This window comes from Artibeus jamaicensis, unplaced genomic scaffold (assembly GCF_021234435.1).
Source record: "Artibeus jamaicensis isolate MK-2021 breed Jamaican fruit bat unplaced genomic scaffold, CSHL_Jam_final scaffold_537, whole genome shotgun sequence".
In the NCBI taxonomy this organism is placed as follows: domain Eukaryota; kingdom Metazoa; phylum Chordata; class Mammalia; order Chiroptera; family Phyllostomidae; genus Artibeus; species Artibeus jamaicensis.
The window spans coordinates 44,509,159-44,532,343 of NW_026522047.1; the positions used below are offsets into that span (position 1 = coordinate 44,509,159).

The 23,185-nt window shown below is 52.0% G+C and overlaps 1 protein-coding gene across 4 annotated transcripts in view; it reads right to left on the minus strand.

Moving 5' to 3' along the window:
• Positions 1-9,852: 9,852 nt before the first annotated feature.
• COL5A3 (collagen type V alpha 3 chain) overlaps positions 9,853-23,185 on the minus strand; it is a 46,475-nt gene continuing 33,142 nt past the window's right edge. For all 4 annotated transcript variants that reach the window (XM_053658532.1, XM_053658533.1, XM_037127321.2 and 1 more), the window contains 27 exons: positions 22,774-22,827; positions 21,934-22,041; positions 21,724-21,831; positions 21,587-21,640; positions 20,986-21,039; positions 20,254-20,361; positions 20,124-20,177; positions 19,892-19,945; positions 19,733-19,786; positions 19,543-19,596; positions 18,906-19,013; positions 18,204-18,257; positions 17,925-17,978; positions 17,583-17,636; positions 17,394-17,447; positions 17,096-17,203; positions 16,872-16,925; positions 16,340-16,393; positions 16,056-16,163; positions 15,762-15,815; positions 15,646-15,681; positions 15,175-15,228; positions 14,476-14,689; positions 14,284-14,396; positions 12,733-12,801; positions 10,907-11,146; positions 9,853-10,816 (listed from right to left, as the gene is read on the minus strand). In XM_053658532.1, the coding sequence (XP_053514507.1) occupies positions 10,670-10,816; positions 10,907-11,146; positions 12,733-12,801; positions 14,284-14,396; positions 14,476-14,689; positions 15,175-15,228; positions 15,646-15,681; positions 15,762-15,815; positions 16,056-16,163; positions 16,340-16,393; positions 16,872-16,925; positions 17,096-17,203; positions 17,394-17,447; positions 17,583-17,636; positions 17,925-17,978; positions 18,204-18,257; positions 18,906-19,013; positions 19,543-19,596; positions 19,733-19,786; positions 19,892-19,945; positions 20,124-20,177; positions 20,254-20,361; positions 20,986-21,039; positions 21,587-21,640; positions 21,724-21,831; positions 21,934-22,041; positions 22,774-22,827 (2,277 nt within the window). In that variant the 3' untranslated portion in view covers positions 9,853-10,669. The remainder of the gene's footprint in view (positions 10,817-10,906; positions 11,147-12,732; positions 12,802-14,283; positions 14,397-14,475; positions 14,690-15,174; positions 15,229-15,645; positions 15,682-15,761; positions 15,816-16,055; positions 16,164-16,339; positions 16,394-16,871; positions 16,926-17,095; positions 17,204-17,393; positions 17,448-17,582; positions 17,637-17,924; positions 17,979-18,203; positions 18,258-18,905; positions 19,014-19,542; positions 19,597-19,732; positions 19,787-19,891; positions 19,946-20,123; positions 20,178-20,253; positions 20,362-20,985; positions 21,040-21,586; positions 21,641-21,723; positions 21,832-21,933; positions 22,042-22,773; positions 22,828-23,185) is intronic.

Below are 23,185 nucleotides of genomic sequence, written 5' to 3' on the forward strand. Positions count from 1 at the left end.
ACATTACATATTCCAGAGGTGGTCATTGCGTGCACAGCAGACCTGCTGGGACACGTGACCAGGAGCAAACTGGGAAGCACCCAGGAGTTCATGAGCAGAATGAACAACTATGCTGAAGCAAGCATTGAAAAAGTAATTAAAGCCCTGGCCAAACTGTCCCGTTGGTGAGAGCATTGTCCCGTACACCAAAAGGCTGAGGTTTTGATTCCTGGTCACGACACATACCTAGGTTGAGGGTTCAATCCCCAGTTGGGGTGCACACAGTAGGTGGCTGATTGATGTTTCTCTCCCACATTGATGTTTCTCTCTCTCTCTAAAATCAATAAATGCACCCTTGGGTGAGGGGTAAAAAAAAAAAGACAGGACTAGAAATACTTGTGTCTACATGGAAAAGATACAAAAAGCCCCAGCTGAGTAACAAAGCAAATTGCAAAAGAAAATGCTCAGCATTGTACCAGTTACAGTTTAAAAACCTGCCAAGTCATGTTGTATTATCGTCATGGATTCAGCCCCCATATGCCATGAAACGGGGAGAAATCTTCCGAGCAGGAGCTCCCCAGGGAAGGGGAAAGTAGGGAATTGGTGTTAATGGGGACAGAGTTCCAGTTGGGGAAGATGAAAACGTTCTGGGGATGGATGGGGGGAACAGTCACACAATAATGTGACTGTACTTCGTGGCATTGAACTAGACACAAAAATGGTTAAATGGTAAATTTTACCACAACTTAAAAAATTTTTTTTAATTCTCTACACCCATCTACCTACCATTAGTGGGGGAAGGAGAGGGACACAATGGCAGAAATGTATGCCGAGGGCATCAACTGTGTGCACATTGCTTTTATTTCTTAGGCTGAGTGTGGTGCACACAAGTGTTCATTACAAAGTTCTCACGGTACATGATTTTTTAAATAATAGCAACACTTTGATAGTGTTTACTACATGGCTGACATTGGTCTAAGTGTTTTATCTAATTTAATTAATTTAACCCTCACAAACCTGTTGCTATAGGTGCTATTATTCATCCCACTTCACAGCTGAGAAGACCGAAGCCCAGAGGGTTGAAGGTCACATCTGTCACAGTAGAGGGCTAAAACTTGGACCAAGTGGCTTAGCTCTAACCACTACCCCACACTGCCTCCACACACATTTTATATTTCATCCATCGATTTTGTCACACTAGGAATGTATCCAAGAAGAGCCTATGTCTTGGAAGGGTCATGGAAAAGGGCCATGAGGAATTTTCTGGGGTGCTGGAAACAGTCTAATTCTTGCTTAGGGTGTGTAGACAATTGTCAAAAATCATCCAACAGAATGCTTGAGATCAGTGCATTTTATCATATAGTGTGTGCCTCAGTGAAAACAAATATGTAGAAAGAAATATACCCAATCCAGCAATCCCACTTCCGGAGAATATTTATTTGTTTGTTTGTTTGTTTGTTTGTTTTCTCCCCAAAAGACTTGAAAGCAGGATCATAGCAGCTTTATTCACAGTAGCCAAAAACTGGAAGCAACCAAAGTGCCGTGGGTGAATAGATAAACAAATGGAATAACAGAATGGAATGTTATTCAGCCTTAAAAGGGAGGGAAATTCTGACACATGTGTCCCTTGAGGACATTATGCTAAGCGAAGTAGGTCAATTACAAAAAGACGAATGCTGTGTGTATAATTCCACTTACAGGAGGTCTCTGGAAGAGCCAAAGTCACAGAAACAGGAAGTAGGTGGTGGGTGCCAGGGGCTGGGGGAGGGGGACAGAGAGTTAGTGTTCAGTGGGGACAGAGGTTCAGTTTTGCACAACAGAAAAGTCCTAGAGGTTGGTTGCATGGTGATGTGGGTATACTTAACACCACTGAACTGAACACTGAAAAATGGTTAAGATGGCCCTGGCTGGTGTGGTGCAGTGGGTTGAGTGCCAGCCTGCGAACCAAAGGTTCACCGGTTCAATTCCCAGTCAGGGCGTATGCCTGGGTTGCAGGCCAGGTCCCCAGTAGAGGGCACACCAGAGGCAAGCACACATTAATGTTTCTCTCCCTTTCTTTCGCCTTCTGTTCCCCCTCTCTAAAAATAAGTATATAATCTAAAAAATGGTAAAGGTCAATTTTATGTTACATGGTGTTTTCTTACCATAAAAATGCAATAAAATAAAGTAAGATATAGACCAAGGTTGGGGGGAATAGACCAAGTTGGAGACCAACTTCAAGGGAGGCTGGCTAGCCTCTCCGGGTCACTCGGTCTTTGCTCTACTCAGCTTTCCCTGGCTCCCCAGCACCTCCACTGTTACCTCCCAGGTCCAGGCCCACCCTTTCTAAAGGAATCTCTGGTGTATGGGGCACTCGGGATACTAGGCCACACGTCCCCCCTGGCAGGGACAGGGCCCTCGTGAATCTACGAGGCATTTTCCTGGGCATGGCTGTGTGAGACAGCACGTGGCTCCCTTGCTCTCTGTGGGAGCAGCTGCTTGCAGGATGCCTTCCTGGAGGAGGCTTTTTGTCCTCCTCGCTGCCTTCTTGCTCTCCGCAGTACAACCTGACAGACCACCTGTGTATTTGTCACTGCCTGTCAGCCCCACTGGAGGGTTCGTTCCACCAGGGCAGCAATCTGTTTTGTTCACTGCTGGACCCCAGAGCCTGGAACAGCACCTTGGCACATCGCAGGTGCTCAACAAATTTTCACTGAATGAACAAGTGTGTGGAGACGGGGCAGGGACCTCAGAGATGTCCATGAGGGAGTTTGCCTGGGTCTGTGCATGTAGCTTATGTGTTGGTGGCACATCTCGGGGTGGGGCTGTGTGTCCCTCTGCATGCCTCATACGTGTGTGTGACAGCGGGGTTCTCCCTGCAGACATGGCTCCATTACCACATGTGACTTTGTGAACAGTTGTTTGTGTGTATATGTGGGGGGTGGGCTGTGCTCTGGGTGTGTGTCCAGGCACAAAGGGGTGTGTGCAGCTGTGCGTGTGGCCTGCTAATTGTGTCAACATGTCTGATCTGGCTGAGGGCCCAGCGTTGTGTATAACATGAGTCTGGCCCTAGGAGTTTGCCCGTGGGTCCTGGATGTGACCTGCACCTACAGCGGGGGAGGAGGGGAGCAAGTGACGAGATGAGGGGCCAACTCCATGGGCCATTGGTTTGTGCATGTCACTGCGTATTTCTGAGGACGAGTGTGTATGTGAAATCCACTACTCCACCCATCCCCCACAACCATTTCTGTATAAAGCCGCAGGTGCCCCCAAACTGGCTGCCCTGCCCAACCCCCTGCTCAGAACAGTGGGTGCAATTGCTCTGGAAGTACAAGCAGTGATTAATTACGCCGCTGGATATGCAGATCAGCTGGGGGCTTTCCCAGCAGCCGCCTGGGTGCTGGCAATGCCGCTGAGTAAATTCACAGAGCTGAGCCAGCTGAGCCTGGAAACCCAGAAGTTCCTCCCTACACCTTTGTCAATTACCCTTTAATTTAGCAATGCTTAATTTCTAATTATTTAACAAGTTTTTAGCTAATTAAGCAGTTCTTGTTACACTATTAATTATTCCTCCCCTCCAAAATACCTGCACTGTGGTAGGGTTGGAATTACAAAGGCTGATGCCAGTCAATCCACGTGCAAACCCTGAGCTGTATATTGAATGTCATTTTTTAGAAGGGCAGGGGGGAAATTCCCTCAAAGGAGATGATGGGTATTTGTGTAGCAAAATTTCTAGCTCTAGGCTCTGGGCAAGGCACTCCACATCTTTGTCCCTCAGTTCCCTTACCTGCAACATGAGAATTGTAACAGAACCTTCTTTAAGGTTTTGATGAGGAACAAATAAATTCATCCAGGGAAAACATTTGATGAACAGTGTTTGGCATACGGATTACGTGAGCGTGAAGATACAGTCTATGAGGAGGATTGAGTGAATGGTTCTTCATTAAAAAGTAAGATAAATTTGATCAGCGTGTAGACAGCCTTAGAGAAAGGGGGCAAAGAGGTTAGGCAAGGGGAGATGTCAGGGAGGGAGAAAGTGGGGAGGGCGGCAGAAGGAAATCCAGACTTGGGGAGAGCACATGTCCAGTGACAAATTCACGGCACTGGGCACTTTTGGGGATAAGGATATTCAATATTAAACTTTAACTTGTTGATTTTCTTGCAATGAGACCTCCTGGTTCACACACACACTAACATGCTGACCTTCAGTAAAAGTTAGATTCATTCACTGTATTAGTCAGGATAATTCATGTTAGCTGCTGTAATAAGCAACCCTTACAAATTTCAAGTGCTTAAAACAAGTTATTTCTTGATCACATCTGATGGGGGTCTCCTTTGTAGCATTCCTCCAAGCGGCAACTGGGGGAACCAGGCCCTTGTCTAGGTGTGTATGTGACACACTCCATCTTACACAGGTGACCTCCAAAGTCACTGTGGGGTGGGGAGAAGGCTCACGGAGGACTACATAGGAGGAAAATAGCACAGCTTTGCTGTTACCATATGCGTTGAGTTAAAGATGTCTGGGAGAGGAACTAAAAGGAAAGCAGGTCCAAGTCTACATCTGGGTCAATAGAAGAGAATGTGGGGTGAAGAAATCAGCAAAAGCAACAAATCAGGAGAAGAAATGACCAAGAAAAACACCATCCCCTCAAGAGCCCTCATCGGTATTCGAGGGTTTCTGGGTTCTTCACTGTGTGTGGCACACTTCCTCAAGACTCCACATTGCTCTTCCCTACATCCTTCATGTCTCTGCTCAAACGTCACCTCCTCAGTAAAGCCTCTCCTGACCACGCTATTTTAAATACCTTCCCACCCCATCGCTCTCTAGCCACATAACTTGTTTGATTTTCCTTCACAACAAGCACTACTGCCTAAAGTCACATCTATATAGTATAATCGTCTCTCTCAGAGGGCAGATTCAGAGGGCAGACAGCCTATCACCCTATCGCTTTTCTATCCCCAGCACCTGGAACAGTGCCTGGCACTGAGTAAACACTCAGTAGAATGAAACAAATGAATAAGTGAGTGAATGAGTGAACTCATCAATCCACCTCCAGACATCAACATTCTTCATGGTGATAAGAGTTCTAGTGACATTTATTGAATAAGGGAATCCAAGACAAATATTCAGGTGGCCTTAAGGAGCCTGGTGACAGGAGTAGGAGGGTAAGCTCTGGATTTGGGGGAAGCACTCACCCCAACTAACAACCTCTATGCACCGTACCCCACCTGATCCAACTCAACACACATGCCCTCCATCACTACTACCTCAACAGTCTCCATTAACTGATGAATGGGTATATCCAACCAATGAAATATTCAACAATAAAAGTAATAAAGGACACCGCATGAAAATTCAGGGACTTCTGGCCAAGATTGAGGCATAGGTAGATATACTTTGCCTCCTCACACAACCAAAAGAAGGACAGCAACAAATTTAAAAACACAAAATAACCAGATGGTCAGAAAATCAAACTCTATGGAAGTCCAATAACCAAGGAGTTAAAGGAGAAACATTCATCCAGACCAGTAGAAGGGATGAGATAGGCAGCCAGGGTGGAGAGGACCCAGTGGCTAGCAGATCAGGTGGTCCCACATTAGCATGTGGATAAATCAAGAGGAATAACTGGGGAGCAAGACACTGCGCAACTCAGAGTTCCAGCATGGGGAAAATAAAGTCTCAAAACTTCTGACTGTAAAAACCTGCAATCGGTAGTTGCAGCAGCAGAAGAAACACTCAGCTTCTTAAGAGAGTTCATTGGAGAGACCCACAGGGTCCTAGAATGTACACAAACCCTCCGACCTGGAAATCAGCACCAGAAGGGTCCAATGTGCTTGTGGGAAGCAGGGGAAGTGACTGAAAGCAAGCCAAGAGCCAAGCAAGCAGCACTGTTCCATCTCAGACCCCTCCCCCACAAACAGTGCCACAACAAAGCAATGTGGGTTGCCTGGCCCCGATGAATACCTAAGGCTCCTCCCCTTCCTATGGTAACAGACTCACTGAGACAAAAAAATATGGCCCAAATGAAAGAACAGATCAGAGCTCCAAAAATAGAACTAAGTGATGAAGGCATAGCCAACCTATCAGATGCAGAGTTCAAAACACTGGTAATCAGGATGCTCACAGATATGGTTGAGTATAGTCACAAAATAGAGAAAAAAATGAAGGCTATGCAAAGTGAAATAAAGGAAAATGTACAAGAAACCAATGGTGACCAGAAGGAAACTAGGACTCAAATCAATGGTTTGGAGCAGAAGGGAGAAATAAACATTCAACCAGAACAGAATGAAGAAACAAGAATTCAAAAAATGAGGAGAGGCTTAGGACCCTCTGGGACAACTTTAAACATTCCAATATCTGAATCATAGGGGTGGCCAGAAGAAGAAGAGGAAGAGTAAGAAATCAGAAACTTACTTGAAAAAATAATGAAGGAGAACTTCCCTAATCTGGCAAAGAAAGAGACTTCCAAGAAGTTCAGGAAGCTCAGAAAGTCCCAAAGAAGTTTGACCCAAGGAAGCACACACCAAGGCACATCATAATTACATTACCCAAGATTAAAGATAAGGAGAGAATCTTAAAAGCAGCAAGAGAAAAAAAAGACACCTACAAAGGAGTTCGCATAAGACTATCAGCTAATTTCTCAAAGAAAACTTGCAGACAAGAAAGGGCTGGAAAAAAGTATTCAAAGTCATGAAAGGCAAGGACCTACATCCAAGATTGCTCTACCCAGCAAAGCTTTCATTTAGAATGGAAGGGCAGATAAGTGCTTCTCAGATAAGGTCAAGTTAAAGGAGTTCGTCATCAATAAGCCCTTTAACATTATGAAATGTTAAAGGAACTCATCTAAGAAAAAGAAGATAAAAAATATGAACGGTAAAATAACAAATAACAATCAACAACTGAACCTAAAAAAACAAAAACAAACTGAGCAAACAACTAGAACGGGAACAGAATCACAGAAATGGCGATCACATGGAGGGCTATCAGCACGGAGGGTGAGGGGGAAGAATGAAGGAAAAGGTACAGAGAATAAGAAGCATAAACGATAGGTACAAAATAGACAGGGGAAGGTTAAGAATAGCATGGGAAATGGAAAAGCCAAAGAATTTATATGTATGACCCATGGACATAAACCGAAGTCGGGGAATGCTGGTAGAAAGGAGTAAAGGGTGGAGGGAACAAAGGGGAGAAAACAATGGGAAAATTGTAATAGCATCATCAATAAAATATATTAAAAGCAAAGAGCCCTGGCTGGTGTGGCTCAGTGGATTGAGTGCCAACCTGAGAACCAAACTGTCATTGGTTCAATTCCCAGTCGGGGCACATGCCTGGATTGCGGGCCAGGTCTCCAGTGCAGGACACATGAGAGGCAACCACACAGTGCTATTTCTCTCCCTCTCTTTCTCCCTCCCTTCTCCTCACTCTATAAATAGATAAATAAGTAAAATCTTTTTAAATTTTCTTTTAGATTTTATTTATTTATCTTTAGAGGGGAAGGGAAGGAGAGAGGGAGAGAAATATCAATGTATGGTTACCTCTCACATGTCCCCTGATGGGAACTGGCCTGCAACCCAGGCATGTGCCCTGACTGGGAATCAAACTGTGATCCTTTGATTCGCAGGTCTGCGCTCAATCCACTGAGCTACACCAGCCAGGGCTTAACTTTTTTTTTTTCTAGAGAAAATTCAGATCTACTGGAAAGAATGAAGACCACCAAAAAATGCTAGATATATGGAAAAATATTTTTAAAGGGAATAAAGTATGGATGCATACTACAGAATGAACCTTGAAATTATTATGCTAAATGAAAGAAGCCGCACACAAAGGGCCCTATATCGTAAGACTCCATTTATATGAAGTGTCCAAAATAGGCAAATTCATAGAGACAGAAAGATTAGTGGTTTGCCTACCGCTGAGAAGGTTGAGGGGCATAGAGAGTGACTGCAAATGGATATGGATTTCTTTTGAGGTGAGGGAAATGTTCTAAAATTGATCGTGGTGGTGACAAGTCTGCGAATGTAGCAAACCCCATTTAATTGTATAATTCAAATAAGTGAATTATATGGTATTAAATTATACCTCAATAAATCTGTTTTAAAAAGTACCTCAACCTGCCCTGGCTGGTGTGGCTCAGTGGACTGAGTGCCAGCCTATGAACCGAGGGGTCGCCAGTTTGATTCCCAGTCAGGGCACATGCCTGGGATGTGGGCCAGGCCCCCAGTAGGGGATGTTTCTCTCCCTCTCTTTCTCCCTCCCTTCCTTTCTCTAACAATAAATAAATAAAATCTTCTTTTAATCCTTTCTTTTTTTTCCACATTTTTTAAAGATTTTATTTATTTATTTCTAGAGAGGGGAAGGGAGGGAGAAAGAGAGGAAGAGAAACATCAATGTGTGGTTTCCTCTCGCTCACCCCCTGTTGGGGACCTGGCCAGTAACTCAGGCATGTGCCCTGACTGGGAATCAAACCGTGACCCTTTGGTTTGCAGCCCATGCTCAACCCACTAAGCTACACCAGCCAGGGCTAAAATCTTAAAACCAAAACAAACAAACAAACAAAAACCTCAACTCAACATTGAACCCCCAGTTCAAGCCACCTCAAACCCAACTCTCATCTTAACTGATACCATCTTGAGTTACCAAATGACAATTCCCACCACCTGTTCATAGCAACCACAACTTACCTCTACTCAGTTCATCCTACATCTCAAATCAACCCTAATTCAATTTAACCCAACATCCAATTCCAAACCCTTAACCCAATCTATTCATTGCCCACCCTCCACCTCAACAGATCCCATCATTAATTCACAACTCCAAACTCACTCCAAACCAACCTCCAATTCAATTCATCTTCAACCTACAAGTATTTTCAACAAAACTCATTGAACCCCTAACTGCTAACCTGTAGGGAACTGCTTTGTGTGCCATGGAAATGTAGTTCAGCACTCACATGGAAAACCAGTGGGGAGCAAGTGGCACACAGGACCACACCCATGGAAAGGTTTTCCCGTGGGGAATCAGGCCTGCATTGTACCCAGACTATGAGACTTGTTTTTGCTAAAACTCCCTCACCCTGAACTGAGGCAGCAAGGGCTTACTGCAGCTTCCTAAAGTCTGTGCTAAACCTCCCAAGTATGGAGTGTGACCAGTTCAACCACTTCTCCCCTTGGTCTGCAACATCCTTCTCTTTGAAGTAACTAGCAACATTCTTTCCTTTGTTATCTGTAAAAGGTAATCACCTACAGCGAATCTGTGCATAGTAAATGAGGACTACCCTCCATGTAATGTACCCAGAAAAGCAATAAAAGCCTGTCCAGGCAGGGGCTGGGGCCTCCAGCCCTCCTCTCCCTCTCTCTCTCTCTCTCTCTCCCTGAGAGTGGCCATGCCTCCCCTTTTTCTACACAGGACTTCTGTTGTCCATATGTATTTGTTCTCTAGTAATTGCAACATACACGGATCCTGCAGGCCAGGATCCGCCTCACCAACCCCAAACTCATTTCAAGGCTTAACTCCCAATTCAATTCTCTTCATCTCCAACCCATCCCCTGACTTGCCACCCAGACCATTGACACCTAGTCATTTCATCTCAAATCAAAACCACATCCTGTGTCATCTCTTGGTGCATCTCTCGATGACATCTCTCGATGTCATTTCAGCTCAGCCATTGCCTCCAGTACCAGTCAAGATCAACATGGAGATCTGCTCTTTCTGCCTGCCTTCCCTCCTGTCTTAAAGATCTGGCTATTCTCAACCCAAAGTGAGTTCCCCCAGCCCCTAAGTCAACTTCACCAAACAGCACACTTAATTACAATAGGTTGTGACAATTCCTCAGGGGAGACAAGCACCAGACCCTAAGAAAGATACAGCCAGCACAAGATGGACACAGACTGGGACACAGTTCACTGGTTTATTCTCAGACTTGAGATGCCAATTATGCCCTGGGGTGGGGAGGGGGTCATGCTAGAATCTCTTTCATCATGTCCCAGCCTTCCATAAGGAGGAAGCAGATTAAATATACAACAGAGGGGGTTTTCCCTTTTAATACAGACCCAGATATAAATAGGGCAGCACCATTGGGATCCTGATTTACCCCATATCTTGGCCTCCAAGCCATCTGGCATGGTAAGGTACATTAGGGGAGACATGAGGGGGCCAGTATGCAGAGCTGAGCTGGAGCAGCCAAAGGAACACACAGCTCAGTCCAGGGAAGTCCCACTTCCCTCTGTAGTCTGACTTCAGTTCCTTCGCTCTGAACCCACCTGAAAACAGGAAGGAGTGAAGGGGTCTCAGCCTGGGATCAGGAGACGTCCAGTGCTTAACTATCGGGAAGGGTAGCACCAAAGGCTGTTGGGGGCACTGACTGAGGAAGGGAAGGCAGGCGTGGGGAGCAGTCATCAGCTGTGAATGAGTTCATTGCTTGGGCGATCGGGGGTGGGCAGGTGCAGACTGAATGGGCACGGAGGGGAGAAGGAGGCAGAGTACATTCATTCCAGCAGGGGTGCGGTTGCAGCAAAGAGGCGGGGCTCTTGGGTCCATGGAGTCCCGCCACAGCCCCCTGGGATGGAGAAGGAGCACTGTTGGACCATGCTGAGCAGACTTTCCCCTGGCTCTTCAGTCACAGGAGATGATAAATAGGGTGGCTTCAAAGCCTCAGCACCAAATGTGCCCCATCCGGGGCTCCCTCGTGGTCCTGCCCACCCTCAAGACTTCTCAGCTGCTGAAGCAGACAGGGCCCAGTTCAAACCCAAACTTCTGGTTCGTCTGGCCAAAGTCAGTGGCCGACACGTCCCACAGGGGCAGAAACCCGGCTCGGGAAGAGCTGAACTCCAGGAGGGTCTTCGCCTGTCCCTTCCGGAGCTGACCATGGAAAGACACCAATGGGGAGTTAGGGGGAGGGCAGCTGAGGCCTCCCCTCCCTGTGCCAGTAACCCTGTGCCTCTGCCTTACCCGGCAGCCATCAGAGGGGACAGTAACGGTGGCTGCCGCTGTCTGGTTGAAGGACAGCTCCTCTCCATTGGTGCCAAGGAAGCGAAGGGAGTGGCCATGGTCGCCGGCAGCTTCATCCAGCCAGGCAGCAGCGTTCTGGCAGGAGTAGGTAAAGCTCTGGCGGGCTGTGGCGCTCAGCAACTTCAGGAAGGTCAGCTGCACCACGTTCACCGGGGACCCATCAGCGTCCACATAGGAGAACTGGGGGTGGGACAGAGCGGGAGGTGAGAGGCCCCACCCAGACGACCATGGTTCTCTCGTGAGTCCCCAGGCAGGGGTGGCCACTGAGCACTTAACATGTGCCCGATGAGCCTGAGAAACTTTGTTGAAACTTTACTTGTGTAACTTTAATTTTTATGTAATTATTTAATTCAAATTTTCTACTCACACTCACAACTCATAACGTAGTCTCCATCCAGTTATTAGAAAACTCAGGTTTGGGATGAACTGGATTTGTGAACCTACCTTTCCCACTGCGGGTTTTATGAAATCCAAGTATTTTCAATGAAATTTCGCTTCTAGATTTAGTCCTGTAAATGTAGCTTTGTACCAGACTCTGAAAATCTTGTACGGACAAAATGTAAAAAGTAACCTTTACATTGCTGTGCCGACATTTCAGACCTGATAATATACTTAATAAAGTATATTAGTAGCATAGCACTGGCTTGAGACGGTATGCTCATTAACACGTCCTCCGGCTTTTTTTCCTGTCTCATTTCCACAGTCCCCACCTCATACGTCCTGGACTCACCTCCTAGATAAACTACTTGCATTTGAATCTTTGTCTCGGGGTCTCTTTGGAGGGAATCCAAACCAAGATACTCCCTTACATCATAGTACAGCTTTATTTGTTTCCTTGGTTATATTCCCAGTAGAATATCAGCTTCATGAAGTCAAGAACTGTGTTTAACATGCTACTATGCTTCCAGTGCTTAGCACATATGTATATGTTTCACAAAAAGGCCCCAAATGGAACCCAAGATCCCCTGCCCCTGAAACCCGATCTTCTCCTTCATGTATCTCAGAATCTCACTGCAGGCCAGTTTCCCAAGCCAGGAACCTGGGCATGTGCATCTCCATCTCACCAGTTACTAAGTCCTATTAACATGCCCGCATTGATGTTTTCTCAAGTCATGCCTTCCTGTCTATCCCCACAGCACCAGCTCCAGCCTGGACCCCCCTCCTCACTCTCCTGGACCAGCACATCCGTCTCCCCCTGGTCTCTCGGCCTCCAGTCTGACCACCACCAACAGCAGCAGCCCCAGGGGCATTTTTTCTAACACAGAGATTTGATCTGGGCCCCTCCCTCAATCAAACACAAGCCTCAGCTCTCTACTGCCCTCGGCTCTTTCTGGAGAGATGGGCCTAGATTTCACCTACCTCCCCAGTCTCTTCTATAACTACATTCCCCCTTTTACTCTCTAAAGCAGAGAAAGTGGCTTTTTCTTCTTTAAATTCACCATACCCTCTCTCGACTCTAAGCCTTTGCAAGTGCTGTTCCCTCTGCCTACAACACTTTTTCTTGTCCTCTTGAACTTGCTAACCCAACTCACTCTTTAGGCCTCAGCTAAGCTGGCACTCCTACCACGCCCTTCCAGCACAGCCCCTGGATTTCCACCCTGCCTCCCGCTTCCCTCAGCACAGGTCTGGCACTGCCCCAGTCAGCCTCCCTTCCCCAGTCGGCAGACTTGTTCCATTCAGCTCACCTCTCCAAGCCCCTCTCCCAACCTCTCCAATGGTCCCCACAGGTTTTCAAACCATCGGCCACTTCGCCTTCAGCAACTCACCTTCTTCCCTCGACGGAATGTGCTATACCAGCTGCCCGGCTTTTCCCTGGACCAGGAAGCCAGTTTCACCTGCGGAGAGAGGGAGGGTCAGTGGCAGATGCCCACCAGGTCCTTTCTCCATTTACCTCCCACTGATGAAGGCTGCAGGTTGTAAACAGGTGGGACGCTCAGGCTGTCGGCTGGCCAGGGTAGTGGCCGTGGCTGGTGTATGGGGCAGGCCCAAGAGGAGGGGGCCCAGCCCTCTGAGGCAGCCCTCAACTGGTGACTGACAAGAGTCGGAGGATGAATGCCCCAGCATCCTCTCTGCCCAGGTGGGACGCCTCCCAGAAGTCGTCAGGGGAGCAGAGCCTTGGGTGCCCTATGGTGGCACCTGAACAATACATGCCTCTCTCGATCCTCCTCACATCCTCCTCTCCCCTCCTGGTGTCTCCTGGGATTACTTCCTAAATAAATGACTTGCCTGAAATCTGGGGAACCCAAACCTAGAACCTTCCTCACTTCCCTCCCCAGCTTCTGTCCGAGCAGGAGGAAAGTGAGCTGATGAGGGACCAGGCCTCAGATGTCAGCACCTGCTTACAGATCAAGTTCTGCATCCAGCCCCCATGCGTGACGGGGTCTGAGTGCTCACTACCCAGGGCTCTGACAGTTAAAAATAGTAATAAAGTACCAGAAGAATATTCTTAGGCATCTTTGCAGGCCCTGTGCTGGCTGTGTATGTTACCTGCAGCTGAGATATTAGCACACAGCCGGTGTTTAGTCAGTGTGTCCTGGTACGCACTTTAGCACTGCAACAACGGCACAACCACCCCAGCGGCGACCCTTGCTTGAGCCCCATTTCACAGATTTAAACACCAGGTGCCAGACCTGGGTTCCCGCGCAGCCATGCAGAGCTGGGCTGCTCACGCACTGCCCTCCACTGCTGCGCCTGGTGCTTAGTGGGAGGCTGTTAGTCTCAGGGCTCCCTGCTGGAGAACCCCAGGATTTCTGGGGGCCAGATGACCTCACCTCTCAGCTTGCAGCTTGGAGCTCAGTGAACCCACCAGGCCTATAAGATAGTAAGCAAGTCAGGAGGTGGGTGGCCACATGGCTAAGGGCTGGGACTCCAGAGGCAGACTGCCCTGGGTAACCTCATCGCCTCTCTGTGCCTCAGTTTCCCCATCTGGGGGATGACAGAGCTACCACGGCTGGTGGTTAGGGCTCAGTACGTCAATGCACCTAAGTTACTGGAACGGGCCTGGCACGTGTAGGCACTACTTAAAGGTTCATCATCATTCCTGGTTTCTTTACTAGTTTTTCTTGCCTGTCTTCCTCTGAGAAGACAAGCTCCATAAACGCAGAGAATTTTTTTTTTTAATTTTCGGCTGTAACCCCAGCACTAGATACTCCATAAATGTTGGCGGAAGGAAGGACCAGGTCCCGGACAAAGCCAGGCGTGCACCGGGGGTGCTGGGGGCGGGGAAGGCGGGAACAGCCTTTCCTGGAGGGTAGGAGAACGGGATGGTCCCCAGAGACCCATTTCTCCTCCCACCAACGGCCCCCAGAGGCACTCACGGTCTCAAACTTTTTGTCGGGGTAGAGGCAGGTCTCTCCTCCTGCCGTGAAGTTGCAGAAAACCCTGAGCGCGTCTCGCGCACAGCCCTGGTTGGGGTCAATCCAGTATTCCCCTGCCGCAGAGCCAGGCGGGGCGCGTGAGCGGGGCGGGACCGACGGCTCCCCGCCCCCGGGGGAGGGGCAGGACCTCACCATCTGGCAGGTGCGGGTGGTTTCGGTGTAGTTCACCGCACACAAGACCCGGACGCTCAGCGGTGCCGGGAGGGCTCCGCAGCTGCTCCAGCTCAAAGCTCAGCGACAGGAGAGAAGCCAGTACCTCCTCCAGGCCGCCCTCCGGGGCCTCCAGCGCTCCCCTGCCGGAGACGGAGCGCCGGCGCCGGACTCCGTGTATCTCCGCAGGGAGACCCTGAGCAGAGACCAGGGCGGAAGGGACAGCAAGAGAGCCGGGCAGAAATGACAGCGACGTGGGACGCAGAGAGAGACGGGGGGGGGGGTGGAAAGATGAGAACGGGACGGGGAGGTGGAGACAGACAGACACGCGGGAAGGAGAGAGACAGGGATAGGGAGGGAGAGAAGTAGGAAGACAGAGAAGAGAGTGAACCACAAGGTCAGGCAAAGAGCAGAGAGAGAAAAAAACAGATAAAATAGCGGAACAAATGTTGGAGACAGAGGAAGGCCAGGTGAGTCCGAAGAGGTGGACAGGACAGAGTGGAGAGACCGCGGGTCAGCGCCCCGTGGACGTCCCCCAGATCCCCACCCCCAGCCCAGATCCCTCTTCGACTTTGGAGGCACCTGCATCTGCAGAGCAGATGCGCCCCACCCGGTTCTGAGCGCGGGGGGGGGGGGGGGACCCCGTGGGGGCACTTCAACCTTAGGCCCTGGGGAACTTACCGGGGGGCCTGGGGGACCTGGGGGGCCGGTGTCACCACGGGGGCCAAGGGATCCCTGCAGGGAGAAGTCATTTGGGGGTGGACTCTGTCTCTGCAGGCCCCCCAACACCTGCACACACACATAAACACAGAGCCCTGGGGGGGGTGCGATTTTGAGCACCAAGCATAAAACACACATCTTCTTTCAGTATTTTAATGTCTCTAAAATCAGCATCTTAGCCTCTTTGGCAAGCCATGGTTTACTTGGCAGAACTATTGTCTTTCACAGCAGTTTATAAAGTAATGGTGCATCTCACAACTGATGGCATCTTAGGTTTCATTAAATACAATGGTAGGTGTTGGGTAAATATTTGCTGCATGTGTGATTGAATGACTAAATAAGAGAACAAATGCAAAGGCGTCGAGGGTTCAGTGCAATGGAGGCGGGCAGGGGGCTGAAACATGGAAGCCCCCGAGAGCGGGGAGGACTCACCGGCACCCCCTTTGAGCCTTTCTGTCCCAGCGGGCCCTGCAGAGTAGAGACAGAGAGAATGGAGTCCTGGCTGGCTCACCACAGTGACCCCCATCTCACAGACCCCTCATACTCACCGCCACACCTGGGGGCCCAGGGGGCCCTGAAGGGCCAATGGAACCAGGGGGACCCTGGAGAAAGGACATCAGGGTCGTTATTGATGGGGTTCTTCTCTATGGTCCAGTCCCCTCAAGACAGCCTCCAGCCTTCAAGCCCCCAGAGAGAGCCCCGGTTTTCCCCAGACAAACCCCTATCATTCCAGACCCAGGCTTCCCTGACCCCCCCCAGTCTGCAAACCAGCCCATCTCTGCCACCCCACCTGCCCCTCCTTCAAACACATTCTCCCCACGGGGGGCAGGACACACACTCACAGGCTCCCCCTTGGGGCCAGGAGGGCCCTGCACGCCTGGCAGCCCCTGATCCCCTTTCTCACCGGCCTCCCCAGGGGGGCCGATGAGGCCGATTAATCCGATGTGGCCCTGGAGGACAAGAGAGGCATGTGTGGGGGAAGAAAGGGGGGGGGGGGGGGGGGGTTCCTCCTAGAGCCCCGGGGCAGTGCGTTTGGGAGTGAAGGAGACCTCAGGCTCCCAGCCCTCCGCCAGGGAGGAAAGGGAGGCCCGTGAGGGAGGGAAGTCACGGAAGAAGGTCTCCTCACCTTTTCCCCCTTGAGGCCAGCCTCTCCCTTCAGCCCTGGGAGGCCAGAGGGCCCCTGGAAGGGGAGGGAGAGTCAGACGGTGAGGTTCAGACATAAAATCTCCAGGCCCATGTGGGTGATTGGGAGGCGGTCAAATGGGAAATTTCCCAGGTTTCAAAGGGGCATTACCGAGGATACGATCATGGGGATGGTCAGGAGAGAGGGGGATGGCGAGGGGAATGGAGGGGTTGGCTGGAGAACGGCTAATACTCAGTGGTGAGGATCAGTGTGGTGGTCAGTGTAGACTATCAGGACTGATGGTCAGGTTGGCCTGTTGAGATGGTCTACACTGTGGTCAGTGTAGACCGTCAACATGGAGGGTCGGTGTGGCTGGCCAGTGCAGACCACCAAGACGAGTGGTCAGAATAGATAATACACATGGTCAGGGCAGACCTTCGGACAGTCAGTGAGGGGGCAGCCGGGCCATCAGCACCAGGGTCACACCACATGGGCCTCTCAGTGCCAGGGCCGCAGGGACAAAGAAGTGTCTTACCATGGGGCCAGGAGGACCCATCTGTCCAGGAGGTCCCAGGAGGCCTGGTTCACCCTGGGATGCGACAGAACATTGGGGGACCGCACCCTGCCAGAACGCAGTGTGGCTGCCCCTCCCACTACCAGGATCAGCCCCTCCCAAATTCGATGAGAAATTATAAAGTGTGAGCACACAGGGAAGGCCTGATCCCACCCCCACCCCACCCCTGTTCCTGCCCCACTCACCACAGGGCCAGGGATCCCCCGAAGACCCTCAGGCCCAACACGTCCAGGGGGCCCTTGAGCCCCCAGAGGACCTGTCCTCCCTATGGGCCCGTCAGGACCTGGCTCCCCCTACAGTGAACAGGGGCAAGGGAGGGGGCCGAGAGTCAGGACATACCTGCCTCCTGACCCCCTAACCAAGAACTGTGTGTGGGGGGGGAATTGGCGCACTGGTGTGGTCACAGGGCCCCTCCCCATTCTGATGAGCCAGCTGTTGGCTGAGGGATCAGGGCAGGGACCCTTCTGTGGACAAGCCACTCACCTTGGCACCTTTCTCCCCTTCTCTACCTTCTCGTCCCATTTGGCCAGGAGGACCCTGAGAAAGGGGAGACAGTTAAGGGGGCCCTTTGGGAATGAGTGGGGGGTCACGTGAGTGGGGGCCTGTGGGAGTGAGTGGGACAAGGTTGGAGCCAGGGCAGCCAGGGCAGCTCGGAGGCAGGTCATCACTCACCCTCTTGCCAGGGGGCCCAGGGGGGCCAGGCTCCCCAGAAGCTCCAGGCGGGCCCTGTGGAGATTGCGACAGCAGCAGGGTGGAATCGGCCAGCGTCGGCTGACCGTGACTGTAGCAGGAGGCCTCTGACCCAAAGACAGCCTCACCCAAACATCGCCCAGCACCAGCCATCACTGCCCCTCCCTTGGGCTGCTCACATTCACAGCGAGGCCCCAGAGAGGCAAAGCAGGCGCACCCGCAGAGGCCCCGGTACCTCATTCACCCACGCCTCTGGCCCCCCAGCTCGCCCGCTCACCAGCCCCCACCCCCCCCAGCACCGCCATCCTCCATTTCCTCACTCACGGGTCCTCCAACATCACCAGGATCTCCTCTTTCCCCTGGAGAACCATCTAGACCCTGTGGGGGTAGAGCGCAGAGTAGGGAGGGAACGTGGGGACACACGAGAATTTGGGGGTGAGGCTTGGAGGATAACGCAGGTTATTTGTGCCAATGACCTTACCCAGGTGTGTGGGGGTAGGGAGATTAGGACACCAGGTCTGTGGGTGGTGAGGGGGCCTATGGGGTGAGTGAAGAATTAAAAACTATGGTGGGCTTGGTGGGCGGGGGAGGGCTCACACCCACCGAAACGCCAGGGTCCCCAGGGGGTCCTGGATCTCCTGGGAGCCCTGTGGGGCCCTGAAACACAGAAGGGTGAACAATCACATGCTGGAAATGTTGCGCATTCATTCATTCAGTGAACAGATCGGTGTGGCCCCGGCACAGTGCTGGTTCCTGGGTTACACGAGGAACAAACCACAAAACCCCCATCCCAGTAGGGAGAACAGTCCAGTGTTCAGTGCATGGGGGGCTGAGCCAAGTAAGAACCTGCATGCATCACCCCACTGTCCGGCTGGCAGCCTCCCAGCTCTGGACTCACAGATAGAACTGACCCAGAGGGACGCTGCAGTGGCGGGGTGGTCCCACAGACTGAAGCTCCTCACTGCCCTGCCACCCCAACCCGAGCCCCGGCCCCAAGACGCAGGAGGGCCTCAATCCCTGCTGGAGCGCAAAGCCCACATAAGCACCGGTCTCAACCTTGTTCCCAACATCGTTAGAACAGCCCCATGTGGAAGCAAGGTTCACTCCCACAGTGATGTATAACCACTGCGTTTCCACATTGATTCATTCATCCATTCATTCATTCAATCAATCATTCACTCACTCGGCCATGTTCTGGTTGCTGGTGGAATCGGCACACTGGAGGACGGGGCACCGGGCTGAAGCCGGGTTTGTGCAGACAGAAGTGCCTCCCCCATCTCCGCCCCCACCTTCCCCAGGACTCACCACGTTCCCTTTGGCTCCATCCTCCCCAGGGGGGCCCTTCTTGCCTGGGGGTCCTGCAGCCCCAGGTGGGCCTGAGTCCCCCTTTTCGCCAACTTCTCCCTTGGGCCCCTTTGTAGAAACATAAGTCAGAAGTTAGCAGAACCTGGACTCTCCAGGGGTCAAGTGTAGCATACCTGGATTTAAGAATCTGGGTGGTCTGGGACTTTCTGGGGGTCAGGGATCAGAGTAGCCTAGACTGCCCAAGAGCAAGGAGTCAAATATATCTAGAACTTAACAAGAGTCAGGGATCGGGGTACTCCATTTGCCTAGAGGTCATGGGCAAGGTGGGTCGAGCCCGTGCGCCCCCCTTGAGTGAATTAGAGAAGGGGCCCCTGTGGGCACCTGACTCCCAGCCCAGGGCTCACGCTGGATCTGAGCCCCATATACCTGCTCGGTTCCACGACCCTGTGCAGTGTGCAACCTGGAGAGCTCTATGTAGCACTGACACCTTTAAGGCTCTGTCATCAAAATCACCCAGATGTCCATAGGTTCTGGGTCAGCAGGTGACCTAGGACTGCCTAGAGGTCAAGGTGGCCTGAGATGCCCAGAGGCTAGGGGTTCCCTGAGATGGGTGCAGGGGTTCAGGACAGTCACTCACAAGGATGCCTGAGGCTCCTGGGGGCCCGGGGTCTCCAGCCTCTCCTGGCTCACCCTACAGGAGGCAAAGTCGGGTCAGGGGGAGTAGAGGTTCGATCCTGGCAGACAAGAAGAGGCTTCCCCGAACAGCCACCCCCAATCAGGACTGGTGGAGCTTCCCCCACCCTGTGTGGTCCGCAGCCCTCTCTCACCTTCTCGCCCACAGCGCCCGGCTGACCGACTCCTCCGGGTGGCCCTGGGGAGCCCTGGAGAGACAGCAAGGGGCGGAGTGGGGACGTGGGACCCCAACCTCTCCTTGGGAACTAGATGTCCCACCTCTGAAGCCCTTCCCCCAGCCTCAGAATCCTCACCTCTGATCCACTAGGGCCAGGGGGACCCCGAGGACCTGGAGCTCCAGGGGGACCCTGTGGAACAGTCAGAATAGCATCAAGTGACCCCCATGCACCCCCAAGCACAGCCCTTGGTGCTGTGCCTCGCAGGATCCTTAAAATGACAATGCGCCCTGTGACCCCCGTGTCGGTCTAATGGGCTCCCTCACTCTGCCACCCCTCGCCCTTCCATCTTCTCCCCTGTTGTCCATACCATGGACCCCACGTCTCCGACCTCCCCTTTTTCTCCAGGAGGGCCTGGCAGTCCCTGGGGAACAAAGAGGCGAGATTAAGGCAAAGTGTGAGGGGAGCCAGAGGCTGTACCCCCAAACTCAGACACCTACCTGAAGGCCAGGGGGGCCAATCACCCCCACGAAGCCTCTCACTCCATCATCTCCTTTCTGCCCAAAGAGGCCCGGGGGTCCCCGGCGTCCCTGAGCCCCGTCTGCTCCCTGGGGGAAGGAAAGGGCCAGGCAAAGTTAGGGTCTAGGTCAATGGTTGGAAACAGACTCAGGGTCAAAGTCAAGACTGAGGATGATGGTTAGAGTTGAAGTTGGGATTAAGTTTACGGAGAGTCAGGGTTAGGTTTGGAGTTGGGGGTTTGGGTTGTCAGAGCTTGGGAATGAAGTCAAGGGCTGAGTCAAAGTTTTGAGATAGACATTGGGTGATAAGACAGGTTCAGATGAAAGTCAAGGTCATGAGCAAGGTTCAGACAGGGCTGAGATGGAATTTAGGCTTGGGTTTGAGGTTGGGGCCAAGGCCAGATTCAGAATTTGAGCTCGGATTTTAGGTCAGCACTAGAGGTAGGTTAGGGTTGGGGTCGTGGTGGGAGTGGGCCAGGGTCTGGCTCACGCAGGAATTGGAGATAAAGACTGAGCTGGGAGTGAAGTTGAGGTCATAAGCAGGGTTGAGATTAGGGGTGAATTAGGGTTCAGGGCAGGGTTCAGGTTCACACTGGGTGTCAGTGTGGAGGAGTGGATAGGGCTGGAATTGAGTCTGGGATGGAACTGAGGTGTAGGACACTGTCCCTTTCCACTGGGGACCCAGGGGATGGTCGCAAAGCCAGGAGCACCTACCGGGGAACCTGGGTGTCCCGCAGGACCCCGTATCCCTGCTGGTCCAGGTGGGCCCTGGAGGAACAAACAGAGTTGAAAACTCCCTCAAGTTCAAGATGGTGGGTGGCACTGGAGATGTCAATCACTGTCAGCTGCCTATTCCCCCCACCAGCAAGCCACAGCTGCACAACACCCTGCAACCTTGCCTTCCTGGCCACCGACTGACGGGATCAGACAGACGGCTGTCCTGAGCTTGGCCTAGCAGGACTTTTCCCCAGAAGTCCCACCAGCACCAATGCTGGGACTGGGCCTGAAGTCCAAAGGGAGGCCGGAGATGCGATGCCTCAGAGCCAAGCAGTCACAGCAGAGAGAACCAGGTGCCACCAAGAAGAGGGACAGGAGAGAGTAACCAGCTCAGTGCCCTCCCTGGTCTCCTGGGGTCCCAGCAACTCTTCAGGTATTTGAGTAGCTCTGTTACTATCAGGTGTCAAGGTGGGGCTCAGGAAGGCAGGAAGCCCCATGACTTCTCCCCCTGACCGACCTCCCATCCTCCGCATCCCTCTCCCCTCCCTGAGACCGCACCCCCAGTGAGAACCCGCCCCCAGTGAGGGCCCCCACTCACCGCATCCCCCTTATCACCTTTGCTCCCCTTGTGCCCAGGGGTGCCCACCTCCCCCTGGAAAGAAAACAGGATGAGGGAGGACCCTGGCACCCCTACCCACGGCTTTCCCCAGCCTCTTCCTCTTCATGAATGCTCACCTTGTACCCTTCCTCCCCAGAAGGTCCGGCAGCTCCAGGGGGCCCAGGAAGCCCCAGGGGCCCTGGGATCCCATCTTGGCCAGTGGGACCAGGGGGACCACGTTCACCCTGATGCAGGAGTAGAAGGAGGGATGTCAGGGACTAGGGCAGGAGTGGAGTCCCGGTATGTGGAGGGCCTGGCATGTGGAATGGGGTGGGCAGAGCACTTACCGGGGACCCCTTCTCTCCTGTAGAGCCAACAGGGCCTGGGCTTCCACTTTGACCAGGAAGCCCGATGCCTCCTGCTGAGCCCACAGGCCCACGCTCCCCAGGGGAGCCCTGAAAACAGGGGTGAGAGGTCAGGAAAAATAGCAGTAGTTGTAGTTCCCATTTCTGGACTGTTTTCAAGCTGCCAGGCACTGAGTTCATGTGATTACCAGCACATATCCAGCATGACCCCTCCCTGCCCTTGCTTCCTCCTGCTTTCACTGTGGTTCACTCCTCTCCAGCCACATAGGTTCCCTTGCTATTTCCTCCAATAAGCAAGGCATGGTCCTGCCTCAGGGCCTTTGCACATGCTGTCCCTCTGCCTGGAATGCTGTTCCTTCAGACAATCACATGATTCCTTCCTTACCTCCTCAGGTCTCAACTCAAATGCTACCTTCTCAGGAGGCCTTCGCTGACCAGCCCCTTTCACCCGCTCTTCTGCTTCCCTCTCTCTGCACTGCTCTGTTTTCTCATCATTGCTGATTTCTCATCTTCCCAACTAGACTGTGACCTCCAGGAGAAAGGAGGTTTTATATGTTTTTGTCTGTCATGCAGATAAGCTTGCATCAGAAGGATCATCTCATCAAGTTCAGTGATAACCTATGAGAGGGGCTATGATATAGATGAGGAAACTAAGGCCCACCAAGTGACATAACTGCCCAGTGAGTGAGTGACAGAACTGGATGTGACCCGGAGCTGTTTGACTCCCAAAATAGTGGGCTTAATAAAGACAATGCCCAGCCTCCCAGACACCCCAAGTTCCCTCCACCCTGCTCCCCACCCAGCAGAAGGGGTTGCACTTACATTGGCCCCAGTGGGGCCCGGGGGGCCTCTGTCACCCTTCAAACCGATAGGTCCCTGAAGGAGGGGACAATTCAGTCAAGAGACTCCCACAGGTGGCCCAGGTCCTGTCTTTACTCTGCAGGGCTCATGGTTCCCACCCCCTTCCGGGCACCGAGGTTCATGGGTCAGTCTCCTCCAGGTCACACGTGTCCCACAGTTCCCACCCCCTTCCGGGCACCGAGGTTCATGGGTCAGTCTCCTCCAGGTCACACGTGTCCCACAGTTCCCACCCCCTTCCGGGCACCGAGGTTCATGGGTCAGTCTCCTCCAGGTCATTCCTTTACTTTCATGGTTGTCCCCACCCAGGATGCTGTCACCGTGTCCCTGCCCTGAGGTCCCCGTCCCCTTCTCTGCTTCACAGCCCAGCCAGACA